General features: G+C 45.7%; 3 protein-coding genes across 3 annotated transcripts in view; 1 reads left to right on the forward strand and 2 right to left on the reverse strand.

The window, feature by feature from the left end:
• The window catches only part of T265_11679 (hypothetical protein), a gene marked incomplete at both ends in the record, with an annotated part of 13081 nt that extends 12404 nt beyond the window's left edge, over nt 1-677 (reverse strand). The window contains one exon of the mRNA XM_009178393.1: nt 41-677. Coding sequence (XP_009176657.1) covers nt 41-677 — 637 coding nt within the window. The remainder of the gene's footprint in view (nt 1-40) is intronic.
• T265_11677 (hypothetical protein) overlaps nt 1-6964 on the forward strand; it is a gene marked incomplete at both ends in the record, with an annotated part of 68475 nt that extends 61511 nt beyond the window's left edge. Inside the window, 2 exons of the mRNA XM_009178390.1 lie at nt 1839-2121; nt 5095-6964. Of these exons, the coding sequence (XP_009176654.1) occupies nt 1839-2121; nt 5095-5218 (407 nt within the window). The remainder of the gene's footprint in view (nt 1-1838; nt 2122-5094) is intronic.
• Nucleotides 2310-2558, reverse strand: T265_11680 (hypothetical protein; the record flags this gene model as incomplete). The annotated part of the gene is made up of 1 exon (XM_009178394.1): nt 2310-2558. One exon carries the CDS (start codon nt 2556-2558, stop codon nt 2310-2312), a length of 249 nt encoding a protein of 82 aa, XP_009176658.1.
• Nucleotides 6965-27658: the final 20694 nt, after the last annotated feature.

The raw sequence follows: 27658 nt of genomic DNA on the forward strand, positions 1-27658 counted from the left end.
GGCAATCTGGATAGAAACTGACAACAAGAACGCCACTGACATCGGTTGGCAGCCATATCTTGTAGTGTCTCCAACCAGGCACAATGAGGATCACGCGGTCCCCATCCTGGAAGGCGAGTAGCACCGACAGCACCCAAGCGTTTGGTGATCTTCTTCATATTCCTCTGCCAAGTCAAGGATTGACCACCTCTCTGTTTACGCCACTCTGAACTGGACACGGAAATACAGCACTCTCTTCGGCAAACGATGGTTCGGCATGCGTAAAACATGTCCAAACCAACGCAGCTTCTGGTTCCGGACACATTCTTCAATGGAAGTACCCGTTGGAAACCGAAACTGCGCTTTCTAACTGTCTCGTTACGGTTTCGCCGACACCAACCCACACGAGCCGTGGTTCTGAGACAACGATTGTCAAACACCTGAAGACGTCTCATTTTCGCTGCTCGAATAAGCCAAATCTGACAGATTTCTTCGGTGCTGCCTATCCTACTGGTTATTGACCAAAATTTGCCAGTTTGCAGTACGTGTATACAGTTAGGAGGTAGGAAAAGTTGATTACTGAAGACCCGCAAGCACTGAACATTGGGATAATTTTTGGGACGGACAACTGCGATAGGTGAAAGCAAAGAGAGGCTTTTCAAACGAGCATCATGACCAGATCCTTGTCCCAACCGCATGTCGTAATCAATCCACCATGTCTGTCACAGCCGTCTTTCTCGATTGGCCTCCTTCTGGTCCTCTGTTTTTCCTCTCCTGTTTTTTTGCCCCGTCTCCGTCCTCGTTTCATGTTTCCAGCCCTCTCCGATGCCTCGTTAAAACGAACTTGGTCATGATAGAATGTAAACGTATTAAATAGCATCAATGTGAATACTGGAATGCCTAGTAAGCGAACGCGACGGAACCCACATCTGACCATTTCCCCGGGGCAGTTTCGTGTTGCTGGTTCGCGCCATTGTCCGCTGTGTGGCAGATGTGAAGTTAATCGACATCTGAACACTGGGACGTGTGCAGCGTGGTTAACGTACTAACCACACTTTGGGGCTTCAATCGATGATGTGTCCGTTCCATCCTTCGCTGAGTGATTGAGGCCTGAAATTACTGATCGGAACCCAAATTTTGCTTCTCGAGCTAGTTTCGATGTCTTGTCAGGAGTCCAACGATTCGAAGGAAACCGTGGTAGTGTGGTGGTTTTATTTTGACACTTTATGAATGCTGTAGTGCGTTGCTTGTTTTGCACAGAATCACAGTTAGCCTTGGGGAAATTGGTGACCTGCAACCGCCAGGCTGAACACTTGCCAGGTTGGTTCCCCTAGTCAGGATTAAACGTGCTTCACCGTCTGGCGATTTCCGATCTTAGGTGAGAATTTTACACAGCAACACCCTCTCTTTTCCTTTTAATCGATTTAAGACACAACAGTTGGTCACACCGCACCTCCACATCCAACTCAAATTGTCTTGATTTTGTGTGGTCCTTTCTTCCGTGGTCTTGATTTGGAACGTCCGTTTGACCCAGTTCTTTGCACATTTTCGTGTGCCGCTTGCAATTCTGGCGGCTGGTGTGTCGGTGATGTTGAAAACGGGGACAACCATTGCTCTGTTTACCAAACATTTCATCAATACGATAGAGAACAATGCAATCATACGCAGTGCCTACCGCAGTTTTCGCTGATATTTATGATCACCTGTGAACTAGCGAGCGTGTTCTTCAACCAACTTTCTATCCGATTAGCCGGGAGAAACGGTTGTTCTTTTTTCCGATTCTCAACCTTTCTTCAGCGAATGAGCTCTGTTGAACTTTGCTTGACTGTTCATTCCACCTCCCATTTGCGATCACACAGGTCGAGGCGTGAAGTTGTACTACATCGGTGGTGAGGTATTCGCTGAGTGTCTCAGTGACAGCGCCATATTTGTCCAATCCCCAAATTGTAACCACATGTACAATTGGCACTTGGCCACCGTGTGCAAAATCCCACCTGGTTGCAATTTGAAAATTTTCAACAACCAAGAGTTCGCAAATCTGCTCACCGAGAGCGTGACACGCGGATTTGAAGCGGTCTATTCGCTCACCAACATGTGCACGATACGAATGAGCTTTGTCAAGGGATGGGGTGCGGACTATCGGTGAGTTACTTATTGATCTTATTAGTATCCTCTGATTCATTTTATCCACGTGATCTATCCGTAAGAAGGGATTCCGCAGTTCCATTCGGTACATATTTCATTGCCCTTTCAGCGACGTGTGGCATGTTTGATACATGGAACGCATAGGCGATAAATGTCGCTCTATTGTGAATCAATAGGTTGACGCACTATGTCATCACAATTGACAGCGAGCACTGCTGTACCCCGAGAGGTTTGAACATTGTTGTCGTGACTACGAGCAGCCGTGTTATGTCAAGTACTCCGCCACGTTCAACTCGGCGACATTGTATCGCCACATGAGTCTCTTCAGGAACTAAGGAGTACTCTGGGCATGTTCCACGTTTCAGCGTGCGTTTGCTGTGTTGTAGCGTGGGTAATGTCCCCTTTGGCGGTTCGAAAGACTGATCGGATCGCATGCATGGGGGACCACTGAGTTTCCCTGGACTTACGGTTGACAAGAATTCGAGGTCGGGATGGGGCCCTTTGGGACGATCTTCATCACATCATACAATTCAAATCCTCGACTGCTCCCGCTCGGTGCGGCCGGCTTGTCGAAACGTATTTTTTTGTGGTATGGCTACCGGTACGTCTATTTGGGAACTACGGATAAGAGTTTGGGTACTTTTACGTGCGAGGTATTCTGGGACCTCTCCGAACATGAGAGATCTCCAACTTTATTAAGCTGTGAGTAGTCGGAACCCTTGAAGAGTTAGTTAGAACAACACATCCGTGGGATTCATTGGGCGCCTCGGTTCGACGTTCGGGACGCATGAACGGGATTTTAATCCTGCAGTTGCACTTTTGCTTCGGGACTAGAACTGCGAACGTGCCCCCCCTCCGAATATACTCATCAGGAGAAGGGGTGCACCGATTTTGTCAATTTCGGGACATCTTTTATATCGAAGATGTAGGGTTGTGTGAGGAAGAAGCGGTTTGATTGATTCAGATGATGGGCTCACCATATTTTCTTACCTGGACTTATATCTCACAGAAAGTACGCATAGGCTGGGACACTACAACTCCTCGTATCAAATAATGAAAAAAAGTACCACTTAGTTCGCTATCCTCACCACTGTTGCTTCGAAAATGCACCTATTAGGCTCAACCCGTAAATCATCCATCTTCTAAATATAGGCTGTTCTGCAAGAACTAAGGTCAGTTGGCTCCCCTTTCAGAAACTGCCGGTCTTACGTTGTGCACCCGGGCACGAACGGCCCATGGTTCAGTGTTCCAACTACTGCCCGGAAGGTCGCGGGTTCGCGACTTCCTGGAGTTCCGTGGTCTGCACACTGCTGATGAATCCCAACGAGGATGCACAATGCCTCCCGACTTTTCAGCATGGATCAACTTCTTAATGCACTATTGCATGTCGCCCACAATTCGAGTTCCTCACAGCGGGGCAACATGACTGGTATTCCTTGTTGTTCTCATCACCCGATGACCATTGGCTTTCATTTCAGACGGCCTTGGTAAACGATCGGTGGTCTTTAACCGGACAACGTCTCGCTTTTGACACAAAAGCTTCATCAGGCCAAGTGAGCAGGTCACCAAGTTTTAAGGCAGACTGAGGGCCAATCAGTGAAACCACTCCAGCTTAGCACACTAGACCCCTGTGAAATGTCACTTACAGGGTCTTGTCGCTTATTATGGTTGTCAAAATCATACGGTCGGTAGTTTGTGGGAGTTTCAAATTAGTTTTGAGACCTTCCATTTCAAGGTGTTTCAATTGACTATTCATTTTGGGTGTCACTGATAGATTTTGTTGGTCTTTGTAGGTCTGTGAGTTTAGTTTGTGAAGGGAACGTGGATGAGATTAAATGCAATTCAGATCTAAGCTACTTGTGTTGGTGACTCCCTCCGATAACCGCATACCAACACGGTCCACAACCGTTCTCCACACGCCAGTTTTAGGCCTTCTGTTGTATTGACACTGGATCGTAGTACCCACCTCAAAACTTCAACATTTTCCAAAGCTTTTTTCTGTCCAGTGCGTCTCCCGCCGTTGCTGAGTTTTTCAGCAACGCTCGATATTCCACTGCGTTTCTCGGGGGCTGTGCTCTCCGATTCTGGTGTGAAGTTCCCTGACCGCCTATCCTATGTAGACCTTAATGCAGTCGTCATAGTTGATCTTGCAGACATAATCCCTAGTTCTTTTGCCGGAAAGCGATCCTCCAATTGCATCAGTGCAGAGCGCAGAGTGGAAAGCTACTCTTATGTTAGCTGTGTTTAGAATCCTTCGAATGACCTCCGAAGTCCCTGGTTTATATGGAGTAACAGCAGTCCCTGTTGGGTTTCGCTACCAGTGCCAACACCCTTCGCAACTGACCCCTAATCAAGCCAGTTGGATATCCGCTACCCCGCTGTCCGATCAACTTTTTCTGTGCATAGGCCCCTCACACACCTGAACACTCATGGGGCAAAAGTAGCGAATACCGACTTCGGATTGGCAGACAATTAGTTAGAAATTGCCCCATTGACTCCCCTCTAGTAGAACTTTGCGCATCGACAATGCAGTGCTTATCGCTGCGAATCGTGACCTCCGGTTTTCCCGATGTCTTCACATTGGGAGATGTATGCGATGCGGTTATCGATGTCGGCCATCAATACAATGTGATCTTACCTTTAGCATGTTCTATCGATCCAGACTGTCGTCCAGTGTTGGCCACTTGTCAACCTTCATCACGTTAAGCGAGGTGTAGTTGTCAACCTTATCTAGCGGAGAACGGTCTCCTCACCTGAAGGCACAGGACCAGTTGTTTTTTAGCCCGTTGCTTACCTCCATCGTGTCCTGTTTGTTTGTTGTTTGTTTGTTTGTTCATTTGTTCCGATTTTGTTTGGCTACTTGTCAAGCCAAGCAGTCCACCTGTTCCAACCCAACAGACACGTCTCAGATTCGTATGATACCTATGTCCGTCCATCACCCTATCCACACACCTCCCTCTCTATTCTCAGGCGGCAGACAGTTACAAGCACACCGTGTTGGATCGAAATTCATCTCAACGGCCCTTTGCAATGGCTGGATCGTGTTCTCAGTCAAATGGGCTCTCCCGATCACCCATGCACGTCTGTGAGCTGAACGCGGAGCGCGCCGAGCTGAGCTGAGCTGATTTTGTGCATACTTGACATTTTGCGCTCGTTTCCCTTTCTCACCCCTCGCGCACCGTCGTCTCGCCATACATCATAGATCCGCAGTCATTTGCTCCTGTCTCTCACTTGTTCACATTCACATACAAGTTTACTCCGCCTTCCCTGATCCTCCTTACACACACACACACACGCGTGTGGGGTGTATTGTTGCCTACTGTCGGATTAGTGTCTCTGTGGCCATCATTTTATCCTTGTTTGTCTATCTGTGTAGGTCCGTCCCACCTGACCCCTCCTGCTTCACGCCTACCTTGTCCTCAGCTTTTTCCTCGTTCTATGTTGCCGAGCGCGTGTGCTGTGTTTGTTTGTCCAATAGCTGGAACACAAGTTGCTACCGCTCCTGCCTACGTCTTTCGTCATCCTTTCTCTTCGCTTTTCTCTCACTGGATAACATAAAGACTTGCATCGAAACCACCACATTCTGCGTCTGAATATCGTACCGCCATCCGGGCAGTGTTATTATCCGTGATGCAACCCTTGTTCTCTTTTCTCTGTTGCAATTAACGATACTGCGTACGATCTGGGTTCGATTCAGAGCGTTACAATTGACCCAAGTGAATGTTGTATTTACGATTTCCAAATCATTCATTGTTTTCTGGCTGCAATGTCCCTCTGATGGCTGAGTCTGAAGCGCCACTCTTTGTCTGTGTACACACACACTGTTTTCTGAGTTGAGTGGTTGGAGGTCGAGGGATCGTTTGGTCGGTCGCTCGGTCCGCATACTCCAACACTACAAGCCCAGGTACAGTTGTCATTATCTCGCTCTTCAGGTTCGACCAGTTTTCATCCCAGACCTGTTTTACCTTCACAAATTCAAGGTTACCACGATTAGTTTAGTTGCGCCGGTTGTCTTGCCATTATTTCTTATTTTGTATCCTGTGGTTGCCGCTACACCCACGGAGCGTTCTTGGACTACCCACACAACACCTCCGGTTCTACTAAACCCCCACCCAGATCTTGTTCTTCACTTCACCGAAGAGTCAGGTCAGTGGTGTCTATCGGATTTGGTGCACACCACCCTCCCCCCCACCACCACAGGATTTCCCGTCGGTTTTCACCTGTATCCCGTCCTCATACACCACAGTGTCTGTGTAGACCTCATTCTCGGGCTCAGAATCGACTCAGGTTCCGCTGTTGCTGTTTTCGTTGTTTTTCTGTTGTTTCTTTTACAAACGAACGCGCTTCTTGTTTTGTTCATCCCCCCGCTATCATGACTGCGTATTTTTCGTTTGATTCCCAGAAAAAATGTTGGTTTTATCAATAACTTAGTGATGGTTCACAGCCTGTCAAGCGCTTTATTCAAATAATCCATCTCGGATTGTTTTTTGATCACTTGACTTCTTTTATGTGAGTAGCCCAATATCACCGTGACCTCGGTTTCTCCATTTTGTGATTGATACTCAGGCAGCTATCGAGCCGTCTTTGCCAGTCAGCAATGTTTCCGATTCTTGGTAGAGATTGTCCTTGCTTGCTCTGCTCTCCTTGCGTGTTTTTCGAGGCTCCATTGGCGTCACCTACACACACACACACACTCAACATGCCCATTTGTACATCACTGCTTGTTTTCTTGCCATCATTATTCTTATTAATGCTGCTATTCCCACCACCAACACTACTACTATTGTTAGTATTATTATTACTGTATGCATCTTATTCCTACTTATACAATGAATGACCGTTATCGGAACTTTGTGGAGACTTGTGCCGTCGGAGATCCCGTGACCGGAGGTGGGGGAGCATTGTTTAGCTAAAAATATATCATTGTATTGAAGTATGGTATGTCCAGTGTTACAACACCTATTGAACAATACCATGTAGAAATTGCTCTGTGTGAGGCTGTACTACTTATCCCAAATACTTTGAGTAGATTGGCTTCTATCGGCCACATATAATCTGGAGTCACTTTTCCGATCGATAGTGGCTTATATGCAAGGCGCCTCCGACTCACTTCCACAGACGCGACCATCCATATTAAGCGTGTTTGTGAATTGTCGAGGCAGTGGTCGAATAGAACTGGCCAACTCGAGACAACTCTCGCCTACGTACTCCGATTGCACCGAACAATGCAGCGCAGGTTGTTTTGTCACCTAATCCTCTTCAACAGCGCTACCACCACCAAATTTACATTGGCTAGATTTAGGAATAATTCGTAATTTCACCACGCGCAGACTTCGCATTTTTATGACAAGTCAAACGTAACCAATTCAGGCTAACTTTATTTGTTGGAGTGAACCGATCGGGGTTAAGGTAAGGGCCGTGAATGAACCAGTCCAATAGCTTCACGAAGCCGTTATTTTTCAGGACATGAGAACTGTTCATGTTGTGGACCACAGTCTCCTTAATGCATTCTTATTACCGTGAACCCCTGTCTGTATAGCCGCTTGATTGCCTGGTGCGCTTGGCCAAACCAGAACCGGCTGATCTATTGATCATTGTCGCGTACAAGCGGTCAAAAGTGATACTAAGAATACAACTCATCTGTCAAGGACGAGTGAAGAACAACCAATGAAATCTGTCTCAACAAAAAACAGTTATTCCATCGGCTGTTACGTAGTCCCGTTGCATTCGGAGCTGGTTCTCCTAATAGTTTAGCGCCACTCAGCCCTGTTGTAATCTCATTCGTTCGTCTACCCGCTCAGATAATGGCCGATAATAGCCAGTGCTTTGAGGACTGTTGCTTTTCAGCAGCTCACTCGGACTGATGGCATTTCGTAGATCATCTTTCTTTGACGGCCCGATCTATCGTCAGAGATCTTTTATCATCAGAGATGCCATACCCGCGCTGGATTAAGGAGCATTTGAGCCGGCTGCGCACACTGTTCGAGTTGCACAAGTGAGTTGATAATCTGGAAGAGGGGACTGAAGGCGCATCAAACTGAATACCATCCTGGCACCTATTGCACAGATTTTCCAAACGTTCACTAACTAACTCGGGGCGGATAAAACTAGGGTGGGTCGCTTGTTCCCCTTGACTTTTGTTCTGAAAGCCACTGTGTCTCGAATGCCACCGCTGATCGGGCTGTCTGCCATCGTTTCGGCTCCTGCTGACAAGATATCCATACCATGAATAAAGACCAGAACTTGAAGGTCCCCTTACTCCTGGGGATTTTGGCGACCTGGCAGTACTCCGCATCTGTTCCACGCGCTGTTGATTCTGTTTTGAAAGATATTTACCACACTTCACCTCCTCGGATGCAGGTTGCGCTCATTGTACTTTTGCTACTAGTATGATGTTGACCTCAAAGTTCATGCGATACTGTAGCTTCAACTAGGCACTTCTCAAAGACCAGCTCCTTCACCCATCACATTGAGTTCAGCGTCAGTCGTGAGCGTGCAATCAGGACGCCTCAGTCCTTAAGACACAATTCTTGATTGCCTGTTCAGTCTGGGTATAAAGTGTACTCTAATGTTGAGAGTCCTTCGTCGACCACCGCTTGTTTTCCAAGTGTTTTTAGCATTGCTGTTCTGTGGAATTTTCGTCGGTGATTTAGACCAGACCAATTCGATATGGACGATGCGACAATACAACTCGGGAGCTGTTTAGCACCCACAGTCCCGGGCGATTTTGTTTGAATTTCATACCTGGTGTTTCTTCTACTCTCCGTATTTCCAGAACAGTTGGGAACATGGTACAAAATAGTTAGGAGCATCTTTTGGAATAGCAGGATGATTCGAATCCAAATGTCTTTGAGATTTAAAAGCCCTGCGTTTAGGAGTGTTCACGGTCCGCCAATGTGGAAATATTCTATGTGCGGTGGACATTCTTTCACTAGGACTCAGTTCACTCCGGCTCATGAAGCTGTGAACTATGCATTCAAGATGGTCGAACGCAGATCTGGTCATGGCTTCCTGTGCACTCACTGCACACCAGTTGAACCGAACAAACAGGCTTGCCCACAGACACAGAACGGACCAATCGGCAGCAAGAGAACGAACTCCTTGTCAGCCAATCACGTTGGAGATATTAGCTACTTTCAGCTGGCTATACCAGCTCGAATGACGATGAATCTTCTGCGATGCAGCCCAGTGAACAGGTCAACAGTAATTGTTTGAACGTTCTTTGTCCACCTTAGCACAGGTCCTTTCGCATTTTACAATGGTTCTACTTGCTCGCAACAGTACAGTGCTGGTTTACTGTAGGGAGTAGTCGAGGTAGCTGAGATCGATGCTACTGAATTGTTGTGATTCTCCGGAAACAGCTATCCCTCTGGGTGACTTGTAAGGATCTGAAGAAAGGCAAATTATCAGGTGTGCTCGTGATCGGAATTGAGTCGTATGCCCCAGAAGGAACGATTCTATCGGTGGCATATAGCCATGGGATCCAATTAGGGTCGCGAGAGTGACCTGCACTTGGTAGCCATCAGGCTACGCAGTGTGAATTTCTATACCGGAATTTCGCAACGGCGAACTCCGAGTCACAAATGTAACCCACGAGACAGTGGCTGATAAGTTTTTCCTGATGGACCCTATCCGCTGACAATGATTTAGAAGTCTAATCTGCTCGGCTTCGTGGGGTTGGTCTAACCTTAGGATGCAGGGAATAAGGCATAAATCTCTCACTTCTTATGCTGCCGCGCGCATCAATTACGGTATCGGGCTCTAGTGGGCAATTATTTGGCCCGAAAACCCTATCGTTTTACAAATTTAGTGCACATGAGGCTAACAGAAACTCGGGGACTACCTCTAACTAATGAGCCCCAAGAATGACGAGATCGGTCGTGGGTTGTCGAACAGCTCTACGCAATCTCATCAGTAGCATGTTACATCCATACAAGTTGAGGATTTGTACAATCCCACACCCCAGGGCTTAAGCATACCCTTGTCATGTTTGCTCCACAAACACGTGGTAGCATCCTGAGCTGAATATGTTATTCGCGTGGTCATCAGGCGGACTGGTGCATTGACGAATTCACTTATCAGGTCCATACAATATGTATGCAATTTTCATTTTTTTTTCAGTCTCAGTGTGGTACCATCTTCCAGTGGGGTTTAACCATACCTTTCGCTAGTGGTAGCTGGCCATGGTAGTATTATTCATCTCCTTACTATTAACCAGAACTGTTTCATCCGTCTGTCTCCAAAATTCAGAATATGCGGGCATCGTCTTTGAGGGGATCATTCTTCTATCATACCAGCAGGGTCAGCCGAACTGAAGTGACAGGTCCGTTCTCTGTGTCGACACCATCCTTAAGTTATGTAGTGAATCTCCGTCACTGCTAGTGCTACTCAGATCACAGCCTACACTCGTGGTCAGATGACAGAATATTCCCGCGACTGGTGCACACCGAAGAGCAGCTCTTCCACAGTGAGGTCCAAAACAAAAGGCCTGTCAGCCGCAAGTGGTCAATGCCTGGGAAGGTTCAGCCAGCACTGTTTAGTGGATTATGGTAAAAAACCACCAATACAGAGCCCAAGAAGGGCGAAAAAGTTTTTGGACTGTGGGGGAGTTTTCAGCAACCCAATGAGTAGTATGTTTTTTTACGTCTTTACAGCAGCTGTCCACAGTTCCCTACTATAACATTATCCCGCTTTAATCTGCACCAGGTTTATTTTGTCTCTTGTGTTTACTTAATCCGCTAACCGACGACACTAATTTTGGGTTGACACTAAGCCCAAAATCGTTCGATTTTCAGGTCATATGCGAATCGAAAAACAGCATTTCAGTCTTACCAAATGCCAAACCACGGCTCGTAGGACTGAGCTGCTAATGAAGGGGTGGAGTCGTGGCGTTTCTTTCTCTCTTTTTTTCTGCTGTCGGCTTAGTTGTGTCACAATCGACTTTCTGTTTACTGTGCGTAATGTGTTGCACATTCGTGTCCCCCCATACACTAGCAAGCCAAGTTTGGCCTTTCTGTCAGTTCAATTATTTTCTCACATCCGTAGGTAACCGACCCCGATCTAGTAAGATTTCAACTGCTATCGCCTGTCGTGATGCGGATGTGGAAACTTGGTCCTTTCCGACCCCGATCTAGTAAGATTTCAACTGCAATCGCCTGTCATGATGCGGATTTGGAATAAATCCTGTCGTGAAAACTTGGTTCTTCGTGCAGTTGAATTGTGGGATTGAGGTTGTGTGAACCAGACACGGAGTTTGATCACTTACTGCCAGACTAAAATCATTCTCTGTCATATTGTGTATTTTGGTGGACGTCTCATTGTACTCATACTGATTCAAAAATTGCATTACGCAAAATGGACAGTAACTAAATGCATCTTTGATTGGTTGTCGACCAGTTCGCCGGGTTTGGCAGTTTTATCACCAACCGAAGTGACATCTTCGGTACGGGGTTGAGTGGGTCCACCCACAATGCGAACAGACCAATAACCAATCCGCGCACCCGAGCTACCTATATTCCACAGCATTGCCACGCATACTTGAGTTACGGTTTGCTCGTTGGCCTGCGCGATCACTTTCGCTGCCAATTGAGGTGATCATGATGAGTTGTAATGTAGCAGACAGGTCATAATGTGCTGGCGTATGTCGTTACAACGGGAATACCTCGGCTCAGTTCTCGGCTTGACCCTCCCAAATCAGGTCACAAACATATGTACAGCTCGTCGTATCTAAAGCGTATGCAGCGACAACATTCTGGAAATCCTGATTCCTTCTGGACGCGCCACTGATAACCGGTATTAAACAGCTACTGAATCGTGGTTGGCTGTTGGGTCCACACTTTCGGCCAATCAGAACGCGCCTCGATGCTGGACCGGGAAACGAGCCAATCCTCTGGCCAATGGTACGCGGGTTAGATCTCTTGGGCATAACGGCGCCTAACTGCGGGCAGCAAAGCGGTATCAGTGCGGGATTCTCCCTAACACATGTCTTCGTCCTGGCAGACAGAGCCGATCAATCATTGTCTGTTGTTCAGATGGTCAATCCCATTGGTTGGCCCGTTAGTTTGGTTTGTGGATAATTGCATGGGCCTTGGGGGCTGCTCCACCTCATTGGTCCGCTTTTGGGTTAATTCTGATCAGGAGTCCTCCATCTTTTTCACATGATTTGAGTAATCTAAGTGAGACGTAAGTGTGCCGCACTCACTACTAAACAGACTAAGCCCATTTGAACACATTACGGTAGCGAAGCATCCGTGTTGAACACTGATGTCATGTTGTCGATGATGATTTGAACACATGGGCTTCTCAAGTTCGAACCCAAGTTTGAACCCAGTTTCCTCAAACAAAAGTCGGTTTATCAGACACCAGAGTTCCCCTCCGGTGAGGTCTATCCTTCCGGTCGTTTGTTCTTTCCGTTCAAGTTCCCGTTTGTTTATGCATCGAACCGTTATCGACCGTTATCGATTGATTTTCCATTTTCGGAATAGTTTTGTTTGATTAATGTGTAGCCAATAGAACTGCGTGCAGAAAAATTGTACATTCTTTCTTCTTCAGGATGACTAACACATGCAATTCCTTTTACGAAGACCTGGATCTTTTATGCAAAGCTTTTGTGATGTAAAACGTATTCAGCCGACTTTTCGGGGATGCAAACCTTATATATTGATTTGTAGACTGTTATATAATTCATCCTAAGCAAAGTTGCACAATCTGACTAAAACCTGTCTGATCACTTATTGATGACGTTTTCCACGTGTTTTAGTGTACCTATGTACCGATACATGTGTAACTTTCATCTTGCTCTTCGTTATCATCAGTATGTTCCGTCCTAATCGGTGTAATTGTATGACCTGGATGCGCGAATAAGTACCAGTGATTGTTGCTTGTAGAACAGGTATCCAGGGGGAATATCTGTCCCTCGGACATGTATTCACTGACAGTCGCTTATCAGGATGTTTCCAGTTCAGCAGCTCACCAGAACTTGACCTCGATAAGACGGTCGAAATCTTGTGGCAGATCAACACTGGCCATGGTTAGTTGGGGGCTAACCGGTTTTTGTGACGAAATAGAGCCATGTTTATCCACTAACCGGAAAGTCGCGGGTTAGAAACTCTCTGCGTTTCGTGTGGTGCACACTGTTGGTGATTTCCGACAGGGATGGGTTTCCTGTACAGAGGATTAAGTCCCTGTTCACATCAACATACATCAAAAGGCAGCTCAGAGAAAGGATAACTTCACTGCATTGTGGAACCTCCTTCTGAGTAGTCGTCACTCGAGGAGCCGGTCAATACGAGATCACGTGATATGGCTTTTTGTTATTTGAAGGATGAGTGGCGCAATGTCCTGTCTAAGTGTGAGATAATATCGTTGCTGATCAGCCACTCATGACAAAATGATTAAGTGTTCAACTACTGGCCAGAAGATTCCGGGTTCGTACCACCCTCCCTTCAGTTAGACGTACATTTCTGATAATCCCGAACAAGGATGGAACAGTTGTACAGAGTTTCTTGGTTTATCACTACTGACAGGATGAAATCTGTCTCGAATGTTATCAAATCTACTCGTATTACCATGAAACCAGGTATATCTGAGACAAAGTTCTGATACACAACCCCACTACGTGTGAAGGGAAATGCCAAATGAACTGTTACAGACTATTGGACAGGGGAGCAAAACTCTCATATGCATCATGTTTACAAAAACTGAACATCCATCTTCTCCTTGAACGCGTCTTCCTGAACCTCCCTGGATATTCATTGACTGTTACTCAAATCCAAGCAAATGCTACTAAGCCAGTCCCCGAATTCCGTAACAGATCTCACTTTTCAAGAGACGCAAAGCGGATTTACGGGAAAACATACTACTCGCACGCCCTCGCATCAGTAGTATCACCGTTACACGTGTATAATATACTCCGTATGACCAAAAAACTTTATTTCCATTGTCAAAGCACGTTCCGTTACCACTGGTTATTGGATGTGTCGACGAAGGCTGGGATGTCGCTACGGATGAAAACATCGCCGGTATGGCACGGAACTTCCACCGGAAATAAACCACCGTTTTGAGGTCGGTGCGCAAGAACCGCAAGGGAACTGTGAATCACAGTTGATAAACATCTTCTGATGCATAGTCAAACGAAGAGTAACAAGAATGTCACTTTTCAGTCGAACGATCCGGTGGAAGCCACCAGTACACGGAGGCAGTCAGTGCGGTGCTGACATTGTGGACAATATGTTGAAGCGTCTGTGTGACGGTCGGTTATGTGGCAATACGTGTTTGATGCTGCACCGATGAGTGCCTCGATAGCGCACGGATAGTTAACCTGCGATGAAACTGGCCACAGTTGATTCACTATACAAGCACTCTGAAGCACTTGTTCGCACGTGTGTACAAGATCCATACCTCCATTCTTGGTGGGGACAAAACGTAATTAAGGATGCATCACGCACTAAAGAGGATTGAAAACTACAGCAATGAAAAACAGGCGTCGTTTGGTTTCCCCAACAAACTTCGAGCTATAAGGATGACTCCCTCATCAATGTAGAGCTATATCTGCACACAGTTTCGAACTTTCATGACGTAATCATCTTATATATGATGTACTGACAGCATTCAATTATCATCGAGTTTGTTTTATCAATGCAGTCAACTAGACTGTCTCCTGGAGTCATTCCAGAGTACGTACCTCGTCCCGTGGAGGGCAAGCATTGTTCGATCGTTTGCTGTTTGTGGCTGGGGAGGATAAAGAGTGGACTGGCATACCACTAACGTTGTATTGTATTGTATTTCTAGAAGAATAGCTGAAGATAGAAAGGCTGGACCATGATCGAGGTAGTGATGCAAATGGATGTTGGTCTTGGGGTCGTGGGTACCAGTGTAATGGTGATACTACAGATGGGGAGGCACGCAAGTAGTTTTGGAATTTTTTTCTTTGCTTCTCTTGAAAAGGGAGTTCTGTTGCGGAATTTGTGGAGTCGCTTTGTAATATTTGCTTGGATCTGAGCGAGGAATGACTGGAGTCGATGAATAACTAGGAAAGTTCAAGGAGACGCGTTCAGGTGAAGATGGATGTCCAGTTTTTGTAAATAACATGCAAATGAGAGTATTGCATCCCTGTCCAATGGTCTGTAACTTTTCAGTCGGCATTTCGTAATAAATAACTTCGCGGCGAAAGCCTTCTTCCTTTTATTTGGTGCCGTGACCAGCATAAAGATGAAGATCCCTTGACCGCAACCCTTTGAGTATGGGGACGTTCGGAACCTCCTGGAGGACTTTAAGGAGGTTGCGGAGGCTGCCGGACTGGAGACCGACCGGGGTAAGTTGGCGGCGCTGAAGACCCTTCTCAGGGGCCGGGCGAAGGCGGCCCGGGATACGGCCAGAACAGGCCGTCGGCAGATGGACTGGACCGACTTACCGTTACAGACCATTGGACAGGGATGCAATACTCTCATTTGCATGTTATTTACAAAAACTGGACATCCATCTTCACCTGAACGCGTCTCCTTGAACTTTCCTAGTTATTCATCGACTCCAGTCATTCCTCGCTCAGATCCAAGCAAATATTACAAAGCGACTCCACAAATTCCGCAACAGATCTCCCCTGTTCAAGAGACGCAAAGCGAAATTCCACGAACAACACATACTACTCGCGTGCCTCCTCATCAGTAGTATCACCGTTACACCAGTAGCGTTCAACAAGACTGACAAGAAAAATAAACAGACACGTTCGGTGAATCGCTCCACATTCTTCCGCATAGAACAGTCGAAAATGACTGCTTTGTGAACCTAACTCCGAAATGCTAGGTAATGTGGCCTACTGTAGTCAACAGCAGCCTTTTTTAGCTACCAACATCCTGCATGAAATTCGTTCCAGTTTCATCTACTTCATCTTGAAAGCCCTCAATACACCAGTAGTGAAAATTGACGCCTAATTGGATGGTTGAACTACACAACAGTTTTACCTTCGAAAGTAAAACTACTCCATGAAAGGCACGAGGACCAACAAAGTTTCAGAGGTGAAATCCGAGCACTGATTCAGGACTGATCGAAGTTTATAAACACAGCACGTGTTTCATGTGATGGCCACGTGTGTTCAGCTTTCTCGTGGTCATGTGACCGCTGTCAGGTAAGTTTGCCGATAACGACGTACCTACAGTCGCGCCCGACTGGTTGACATTTATCCGAGAATCAGATGATCTGCAGAGGCGGTTTGAAAACCGCCGTCGGACGGTAGGTAGCCACCGGATTTCATGGAGACGCCACAAAATGGTTACTTGTTTGATATCAGCAACATAGCTCACGTTTAACAAAACCCGGACACAAGATCTTACACTGAATTTTACAAAATCGCACTCTAGACAAACGATTGGAGCAGAAACATATGCACTTGCAGTTCGAAAAAACATAATTAATTCATCGACACCCCCTAAACAGCCCGTATAACACAAATGACGCAACATGCTGGGAGCAACCGATTCGACGTTGCCACATTTTGTCTGGTTTTACGTGTGCACGACAGGCGTTCTGAAAGCTGTGTCATCGAGGCCAAGAGGTGGTACACCGAAGACTGCACATACATGCAAGTGGACGGCCTACGTGTGATTGCGATAGTGTTCGCCTTCGAAAACATTTGGTAATCATGAAGGACGCCCGCAACCATGTTTGCAAAATCTACACGTGAGGATAGCACAACAAAGTCACGTGGTCGGAACTGTCTGAAACGACAACGGAACTGTAGTTGTAATACATTAGTACTGTTGTAGCAAGGCGTCTTCCATTCGAAGTAGATTGTAATGGACTTCAGCTTGCAGACGGAGCTCCAAAATAGGTGGGAAAATGAAGTATCCCGGCACAATTTTTCCCGGTAACAAGGTTAATATACATGAAAAAATCAGTCCCTTGATTCGTTCGTAGACACTTCCCTTCCGTTAGTTTACACAAATCATTTGTTATCTCTGAGTATTTCTAAAAACGAACTAAAGGAATTGTCACTGCAACACACTCTATTTGCAATTTGTGTTCAGCGGAAAGATTAGAACAAAGCTGGTTTTGTCTTGTACTGATCCCAAGCCCCCTCTCTGGTGATTCAGTTGATGTCCTGAGTACCAATTTCACCCAAGTATTGGAAAGGTGCACTTCTACCGAAGGTACTTTGACGAGATAACGACTTTTTCGAATTCCTAGATGTGTACTTGATCAGGGTATCCGGTGACTTGATTGGGCATTCGGTTAACGGGAAATCAACTTGGATGGGACAATGAGCTAACTTGCACAGCCTCTTTTCAAAAACGAAACATAAACGGAACATAGTTTGATGACTTACTGGGAAGGAGAGGAAAATCTTCGCTGAAATTGAACTTACAACCGAACTAAAGGTTACTAGCAAGCATACTTCTTGAAGCCAACCCGAATCAGAAAGACGTTACAGACTGCTTGAGACATTCATGATCTGCTCATGTGATCGCGAGCACCCAGGCCAACGTAAAAAATCTTTGCTTTTGCACTCACGGACTCTGCTTTAGCAGCTTGTTGTACTCAAAAGTCATCTGTTGTAAACGGAAAGGTGAGCATACACTGAATCCCACGTTGAGGATTTTCCCCATCTGGTCTGGAGGTGCTCTTCCCAGTCAAGGAAATGAGCCAGTGTGGAATACTGACCCAGAACTGAAACTATGGTGCGTTGTTTCAGACATATTTCCATCTTGGAGGTTGTCAGTCGGGGAGCCAGCCAGCACATGTGACTACATGATGTGGTATATATAGTCTGCCTAAGTGAACGCTACTCACACCGTTTATGAGCCCCTCATGGTTACGTGCTCGAATTAACAGCTTGGAAGTTGCGGGTTCGTGACTCCCAACTGGAGCTTCGTGAGATGCTCAACAACAACAAGGATGCTCCCCAACAAGGATGAAACACGATATCGTCACTCGTTACCGTGAATAGTCAAGAAGGTGGGATACCTGGGAATGGCAGTCGCGTCATTCAAGCTTCTCATATTATACGTTTTCCTGTACTGCATTGAAAGGTGTTGGACTAGCTGACTGGTGGTCCTGATCTCCACCCTAACAAGATGGCGTGGGTTATATTGACACCAGTCTCCGAAAGAAGACTAATCAGTCAGAAAGCCGGCCACACATTCAAGGAAATTAAAGCAAAAATCCTGGAAGATTTCTTAGGTGAAATGGCCGAAAAGTACGGTGAAATCGCTCTTGATAAAAGAGGGTGTCGTGCTTGATCCTATGATTTTATCAACTTCATTCTTTCATTCTCTCCTGTTTTCAAGCCGGTTCATCAAAACACCTATTTTTCCGTAAACTGAAATTGATTTTGCCATGCTGTCTGACAACAAATCATCTATTTTTTGCCAGTTTGGTCATGGTAAAAAGAGTGTTTGGTTCTATGTGACACTGCAGAATCTGTTTTGAAAACGTAACACACTACTCATGAGTTTGTTGAAAATCCGTCGACATCCCACGACCGGTTTCGCCCTTCTTAGGGCTCATCAGGTAGGCACAGTCCCCGAGTTTCTGTCAACCTTATGTTCTCCTTGAACCCAAGTTGCATGAAATTAGCGAAATACACTCATTTGCAAACAAAAATGGTTTTGCTCCACAAAGAGTGAATCGTTTTCCAGTTGGTGCGATATTCGGAATATAAAGCAGTGTGGTTTTTTTTTAAAGAAACTCTATTAGCAAGGTTTTTGAAAACTCTTCGACAACCCAAGAGCTGTTTTGTGCTTCATAGGCCTAACAGGATGTTGTGCTTTGCTGAACGGTCGTGCAACTCTGTATCGGTCACTTGGCTTCCTGCTACGCCCACTAAGGTATATCAGAAGGCACGGTAGCTCTACACAGCCTTTATGAAGACAAAAGGAGGATCATTACATCTGTAGTTATAGGGTACTCACAGAATGTTCCACAAGGTTGTGCTAGAAACTCCGTGAGGAGGCGAGAAGCCTTAAGCTAAAGATGCTCGATCCGGATTGGCTGACATCCCGACCAATTAGGGCGTACATCCGTTTGGTCCGTAGCCAGCACGTGACACATCCGTCCAGTTGACGTGCAGTTAGGGTGGCTGGCCTCCGCACACGGGGCAAGCACGATATCTGTGTATCTGAGTGTATCCACACTCACAAACGACAAAACTTCTAGTTCTTGCAGCGACTGTAGCACATGCGGAAATTGTAAAGCCTAAATCGTCCTGTATGAGGTTGCACCTGTGGATCTATGCAAACGATTCGAATCAGTAACTGATGGACGGAAAGGTCATGTGCTAGTCGACCTCAAGTGTACATGACGGCAAAAAATGATTCTAACTTACTTTAAGACCCTGAACGTTCAACCTCCATCAATCCACGCCAACCTAAAGCGTCATTTGTTTCACGAAGTTGGTCCGAAACCCCATCCTCACTAGATTATCAGAACATCTGGCCTGACGAATTGGAGTGTCATGAAACCATAGTAAGAGTTAACACTTGAGTCATACTAATGTCCTTCTGTATCTTGATCGATGTCTCATACGGTTCCGTACTGTCTCCGTTTCGTCACTAAGAGCCAATACACCGGGGACAAGGCACATGATCGTGGCTAGCTGTCATCTCAAGGCTACGCAGTTCCTACAGATCTAAAAGCCGGTCGCATATCGGACCGGCGGTGACCTGCCGCGGATTCACTTTTGGTGATAAGGAAAGAAACTATACGGACTGCACCAAATAGGAGGGTTTACGAGAGTATCTACAAGAATGGCTTTCTTTATTCCAGTTCGTCTTTCTGGCTTTAAGATCCCATAATTTCTCTTCATTTTCGACTTTTGGCTTCCAGTACATGTTTCCAGATGGTTCTGAGACAAGTACGGTTCTAAGGATGGGCTATCGTAAGAGCGAAGCTCGAGTCCGGTGCTTCACCAGAATAATTACTTCAGGACAGGATAAGGAACCTTCAAAGAAGAACGCGTGTGAACGCGTATGTTACGGATCCCTCAACCACCTACAATTAATCAAACGCCACATAACTGGGAGGTTCTGACAAGTGGGTCGTCCGATCGAAGTAGCCAGGACAGTTATTGGATCGTAGTCCGATGCGTCGAGCGAATCAGTCGATCCACATTAGTCTTTCCAGACGTCGTAATTCAGACGCGTATTGCTTACACTGGAAGAGTAGTGAAAACACACTGGTATCGCATATCCGGGGTTCGAACCCTGGCATGTTCAATGATATACACTACTGATAAGCTCCAATAAGGATGAAACCTATGTCTACTGTGTCAACCCCGTTGATGTGAGCTCACCAGGATAACATGAGATGAACTGTTCAAACGAGAATGATGTGGCCGTGAGTTCTACAAATCGCGCAATCGGTGACACTTTCCTGACCTTGAACTCATCACGGAACCAATGAATCAACTGATTGTGGAGTACTTGACTTGGCGTATTTGCTCCACGCTTTAAGTCTAATGGGACTTCTTTCTAGGATAGTTGTGAACATACTGGTGGAATGAAAGCGAAGTCATTCAATGCAAACGCCAGACGTTTTGACCAAATGAAGTGACCTTTGTCAGTGAGCCTACCACACACTAATCATACTCATAAGCGGACCACCGCAAACGAGTGGTTCAGTTGAGTTAGTTGTCAACACCAGATTTGTGTGGAAAAGAGAGTATCCAGTGAAATAACAGAGTTCCACCATTTGCCACATTAGGACTTGGGAAAACTGAACAGTTTCGTGCAATCTACCTACTGTTCCATATGGATTACTAGACAACAACATCCACTGTCATCAACCCCTTTGAATTCAGCGAAATACACGCATTTGCAAACAAATTTGATTTTGCGAGAGACTCACCTGGAACCCAGATGAATGTCTCGTGTTCTCAATCCCTTCGAAAATCCATCGGGGTAAGAACCGGACTAAACCAACTAGGCTCAATAGTCAGCCAGAGACTCATTTATTGGAACGCAGCGGTTCCCAACCATTTTTGTATCCCGACCGTATTTTTTCAGTTGTCTCCCCTGGAGCCTTGCTGACATGTCTCCCAGTTATTTGACTGTTTGACGGCTCCCACCCGTTTGTTGGTAAACGAGATTTTTTTTGTTCTCTTCGTCCCACCAGCGTCTTCGCCATGTGCGGCACCTGTCCTTAAAGACCCGGTCTTTGTTTCGCACTGAGTGTCTTTGTAAGTTTGTGTGGAAAGCATACTATAATCATATGGCAAATTTCCCACGGCTCCCGAAGTACCAGCATGATAAAGTGGTCAGGTCGTCGGTAGTCATGCCATGTATTGTTCATCATTGCCACGGATGAACCGTTTTGACCATTTGTTAACAATGAAAACCTATGTGAGATGAGACAACTCATTGGCACGACCCGTCTGACTTGTTCCTGTAATGTTTTTTTTACCTGCATTACTTTTATGGAAATAGACAAGCGCGAAGTTGGAAAGATGGCAGGCATCAAAACTACCAGAACTGCGGACCGTCGATATGGAGTCACAATTTTGTCAGCTCATAAAGGAATTACCAGTTGTGAAGGCGGGATTCCAGTGGCACATGTTGAGGCCTCGTGGAACGGTTATACTTGAACAGACCAATAGCGAATCCTCACGGAATGTCTACATGCGAATAACTTCATTCAGATTTTTTGGTATACTTCTAGACGTTAATCGGAGGGAGGAGCATTTAAGAGAGGCATAAATATTCAGTTACATAGTGGGGGCCCACAGGAACCCCAAATTCCACTACCTGGGCTAAAGTCTAGCCCGACTACCTTGTTGCCTGAAGGGGTTTGTCCCCCATCAGAATCTAAGGAACTTTTAAGCGGGCTAGGTAAAAATATGCTGTTTATTGACTCTCCGGTTTCATTGTTTTCAAATGACCTTGTATCGATTGATTGGAATAACTCTATACACAGACGCACTCAATCATCAATATGTTTTTCCAAAAGACCGAGAGTACGTCTTGACCGTAGCCCCCTCGGTATTCAAAATATCCCTCACTATCAGCGATCACGTGGCGCACAACATCCTGGTACACCATGCCCCTCTTCGGATCGATAATTTCATGAACTCGTTTGAATCAAGATGTGGAAGCCATCTATCGGACAGGGTTATGCTGTGTTGATCTAGAATGAACTGGCTTAATTTACAACTCGGAATACCCGATTTATAAATGATAGTAGTTGAACTGGCTCAATTTACAACTCGGAATATCCCGATTTATCCAAGCAAAAAAAGCATTTTATTTTGACGGAATGCGCGTTGTTTTTCAGTTGGTACTGAAGATCTCAAGCTTCCATCTCTACCACTTATGTGAGTAGTCAACCGTCTACAGCTCAGTATGGATAGCCAGGAGTTCTTTTGTTTCTGGGTGCAGCCATTTAGGTCCGGATGGTCGATGCTCGAACAGGAGGTGAAATTCGACAGAAAATTAAACTCACGTTTCAAAAACCCGGTAATGGCAAAGCCCCGGCTGTGCTTCAACGTACACGATTAGCTACTGCTTCACTTCCCCGCGATAAGCACACATCTCTGCGGATTTTCAGCAAATTCTGCATTCCAGACCATTTTACAAAAGAGGTCTACAACTTCTATTTGGATCTATTGCTTATTTCATACCTCCGTTCGCCCATAGAATTAGGACATCCGGTTGACCGGATGCGTGACTAATTGGTTCTTGTCCATTCGTGTTTTGTCGCATGATAGCTAACTACTATTCCGACTGCTGAGCTGAATTGCCGACTTTACGGAATCTCTCCATGGGTTCGAATAGCAGGCAACCATTTTAGTCCACACACAGTGTCTGGCAGAAGTTCCCTGTGTTCGGTGGACCATGCATGGGTAATCACTGTGTCCATTAGTGCGCTGAGCAAAGTGCCCCACCAGTCATTGCTCAAAGTAAGTACTCGTGAATAACACCGAATAGTAACAGAGTGATGAGTGAGAATTTGCTGTAGAGTGAAACATATCGGAGCTTTGAGACTGACAAGAGTGGAACAGACATTTGCTTTGTTCAACCCGTCACATTTAATCAATCTGTTTCAGTCGACCGGGACAAACTGGCTGATCAGTTCGGTAAACTGAACTGGAATTCGAGTGTATATGCCATATTCAATTAGACCTAGCGAAAACATGCAATGTGACCTTGAGAAAATCAATACACTGAAGGATTGGAGAAAATAACGCCAATAGTTATCAGACATAATGGTGGCAAGCCGTTCTTAATCAGTTGAGTTTCGGTTGTTAAAATGTTCAAAAAGGCATGGCCTTCGAATTCTTTAACATTTCTACTCTAAACTGATATAACGTTAGGACGTGGTAGTTAACATACGCGAAGGTCGCTTCCTTCCCTACCAAGTAAGCCAGTCCCATGTAATGTTGATCGCGCCTGTGTTACCATTCAATTCAAGAAAGTTAAAATTTCCTGAAGGAAACTACTCACAAAGTTGTTGAAAACTCTTGGACAGCCCACGACCGGTTTCGCCCTTCTTGGGGCCCATCGGGTAGGCGCAGTCCCCGAGTTTCCATCAACCTTATGTTCTACTTGAACCTTGTGAGTAGTTTTCTTCAAGAAAATATACTGCGATATCTCGAATGTCGTGCCAACTGAAACATGAGGCGGCCTGTGTGCAGCACATTCAGTTGTAGAACATCATAAACGAGAGATTCAGTTGAGTCTCTCGTGAAAACCAAATTGATTAAAATTTCATACTTTGCCGTACCTCGGTGGTTAACTTTGATAATTTGGTTGGATTTGTGCCGGTGGAGTGGACAGCGAGCGAGTTCCAATAGTGATGTATGGAGTTCGTCCTCTGAACTACTTACATGAGCGCAGTTGAGCACACCCACACACATGGGATTGGTATGACCAGTTGACCGGCTCAAAATGTGGGCATCCAAGTCAGGATAGAAATATCGCATTGACCATAGTGATGTATGGAGTTCGTCCTCTGAACTGCTTACATGAGCACAGTTGAGCACACCCACACACATGGGATTAGTATGACCAGCTGACCGACTCAGAATGTGGGTATCCAAGTCAGGCTAGAAATATCGCATTGACCGGGTTTTGTGGGGTCGGATCTTATGGTGTCAGACCGAAGCAGTGCAGCTGAGCTTCCCCCTGTCTTTCTTTCTTTCCGTGTTATCTATCTACAGTGAATTCTATGAGGAAGTTGGAAAATGTCTTTCTGCAGTCCAGAAATAAATATTGTATGCTGTGTTACATCGTCTAGGGTCCCGCCACCGGAAAACAGTCCGGTCCACGGAAAGCAATATGTCGTGTACAAAGTGTCTCATAATGCACGCAGAATTTAATTGGGTAAGTAAACGTAGCCAGTCAAACAAAGGATAATAAAATTTTTGATTATTTGTAGTCACATAAAGAAGGTTTTGTATAAAAGTGTTGATATTTCTTGTTTACGATGAATGTTAGTATGCGCATTGAAAATGTGAAGCTCTATTATTCCCTCGATGAAGGCGCCACCGCTGCAATTCGTGGTTACAAAACCAAACATGGCCTCATCAAAGATTCTTTTACCGTGTCGACCACATTATTACAAGACAAGAGCAAGAACTGAAGAGGAGTGTGCGGGAGTGACGTTTGAGGTTAAACATGCTGTATTCACATCTCATACTAACCTCCAACTTGTTGTAGAACAAAGAGGTTGTTTTTTCAGAAGTGTTTGTAATATTATTTTATTTACGATAAACCTTCATAATGCATGTATATTCATATGAAAAATAATAAACTTTTAAATAAATGTTAAAGTTTTAATGTGGTTATTATTTTTTGCGTCCATTATGAGACACCGTGTATTTGGCGCAGAGTAGGATTCGTCAGCTGTATGCAACATGCTCGGTCATGTACCTTTCTTGGCCGTTTGTAGTAGCTCTGTGTCTCCCCTAAATACTCTTGCATGTGTGTCAACCGTTGAATCAAACTGATCTCTTGACTTCGTCCACGCCATGAAATCTGACAATCTGCAATCTGTGAGCCCACGAAGCCAGCATCTGTTGAACTTCAGACGGACACACAGTCATAAGAAATCTCGCAGATTGGTTCGTTGACTGATTTAAAAAACCGGTCAACCTGGTAACTTACTCACCTGGCCTGGCGAAGCTTTTGTGTCAAAAAGTCAAACTTCAGCTGGCAATAAATCCACCGATTGCTTATGAAACCTCTCTAAAATTCTGAAGGCATTTTCACCAAGGCCAAGTCCACACACAGCCTGATAGAGAATAACAGGAGCTGGAACAGAACACGGGAAGGGTAAATTTGGACAGAGGAAGCTCGGACTGGATGACTGCTTTGTGACCAACCAGGAGTGAGTAGCTGATCAGTGATTCTGACAGGTTCAGGGCTGTTTAGACAGGCCGAAGGCTAATTACAATCAGCTCCGACAGTTGGCAGAACACATGTAAGCCCAAATTGACGCCTAACCATCTCATAACTGGGTCGTCGTTCGATCAGTCGGGCACACCAATCACATCGCTCAAGTGTGAACACGTTCGCCTGTTCAGACGTGGAAATTCAAATACATCCAACGTGCGTTGGTGGAGTAGTGGTTACACGCTGGCCTCGCACGTCAGATGTCCGGGGTTCAAATCCCGGCACGGCCATTGGATATGCACTGCTGATGAGCTCTAATAAGAGCGAAACTCGAGTCCAGTGCTTCCATTTGGTGTGGACTCACCCAGACAGAACAGAAACACGGCCGTTCAAACGAGGGTGGTGAACATCTCATAAAAGTTTGGACTACAGATTGTATTGGCTACTGAATCGATCAGCACTCAGTCAAGTCGTCTGTGTGCAAGAGGGTAACATGCCTGCTTGTGCACAGTTGACAGACAACAAGTTTACCTTCGTTTGAACCAGTTGTGAAGGCTGTTCCCACAATCTGAGGACCACGGCCTGAGTACACGTACTCAGGCGTTTGTCGTGAAATCTCGAGAACCAGAGGAGAGCTGATCGCCTCCTTGTCCGCCTCAAAGAGCTCGGATATAATCGTGCACATGTAACAGACCTTGGTTCTTACGGGTTACGAGTTCAGGGCCTGACATAACACGGCTACTGGCTTTCCTTATATTGCAAAGCCTATCTTCAGCACGTGAGACGCAAACACGAGAACATCGTGGGAGAACTGTCCAGAAGCTTAATGGCGATTGGTGCAATTCCTCAAGGTCGTTTCTTCTCTCCCATTTTGTTCAGTTGTGTCGTCGACGATATCAAGTATTACACACTACAACAAATCATGAATCTAGGTATCAAAATCATAACTGTATATGGATGAATGGACCAAGATTTTACTAACATTTTCGATTGTTTGTCCGCGCAAACCACTTTACATCGAGGGCGATTCCGTTTCGATGTGCGTTTTGCAAGTTCAAGATTTCCCATCCCCTTGTCATTCTTTGAAAATTTTGGAATGAGCTCGTTGATGGGTTCAAACAGCTTGACAGCTGCATAGGCCGTGGTTGTACCATAACAGATGACATGGGTGCGCGAATGATCAAAGCAAGAGGGGCACTCATCAACTTGCGTCATTTATGGCATCACAACGGAGTTCCTTTGAGGCTAAAAAACAAAGTATGCAAGGCAACCGTAGAAGTTGTTTTACTCTATGGTTGGGAGACTTGACCCGGAGGGTCCTTTGAGCAAGAGTTAGCTAGCTACAGAGAGCACTTAAAGAGATGGTGTCTATTTGTGTACTTGCTAACAAATCCAAACCCTTGGAGCGGTAGATTAAACTACTTTGAGGTTGCTGGGTCGGCCACCGTCTACCGAAGAAAGTGCTGTTTTTAGCGTACATACACTCATTTGCAAACTAATTTGGTTTTTCGAGAGACTCACCTGGAACCCAGCTGAATCTATCGTTTGGGATGTTCTCAGGCAACTAAACTGAGAAATGAACTGAACTGAACGGAAACTGGGGACTGCGTCTAACCCTTGGAGCGGTAGATTAAACTACTTTGAGGTTGCTGGGTCGGCCACCGTCTACCGAAGAAAGTGCTGTTTTTAGCGTACATACACTCATTTGCAAACTAATTTGGTTTTTCGAGAGACTCACCTGGAACCCAGCTGAATCTATCGTTTGGGATGTTCTCAGGCAACTAAACTGAGAAATGAACTGAACTGAACGGAAACTGGGGGACTGCGTCTACCTGATGAGCCCTAAAAATAGCGAAACCGGTCGTGGGCTGTCGACAGATTTTCAGCAACCTTATGAGTAGTACATTACAAAATGCTGTACTCTTTTCCAAGCGATGTTTGTATAAGTGTACATGGGGGACGGGCCATGACATGGCAACGTGAAACGAAAGCGGCTGCACTCAAACCCGGGACTATTAGATCCTTTTGCCTTCCTGCCTGAAATTCATGTGTTCCCGCTTGCATTCAGTTGGAGAGCGTGACATGAAACCGATCCTAGTGGCGTGCATGTTATAATTTCCTACCAAAATTTCGTCGGTCCTTGTGATTTGGACTTATATCGGGTGAGGTTCACAAACGACGCTGAGTCGATCCTCAAGTGGCACCTCAGTTTGACT

The sequence above is a fragment of the Opisthorchis viverrini genome, assembly GCF_000715545.1.
Source record: "Opisthorchis viverrini unplaced genomic scaffold opera_v5_553, whole genome shotgun sequence".
Classification (NCBI taxonomy): Eukaryota; Metazoa; Platyhelminthes; class Trematoda; order Opisthorchiida; family Opisthorchiidae; genus Opisthorchis; species Opisthorchis viverrini.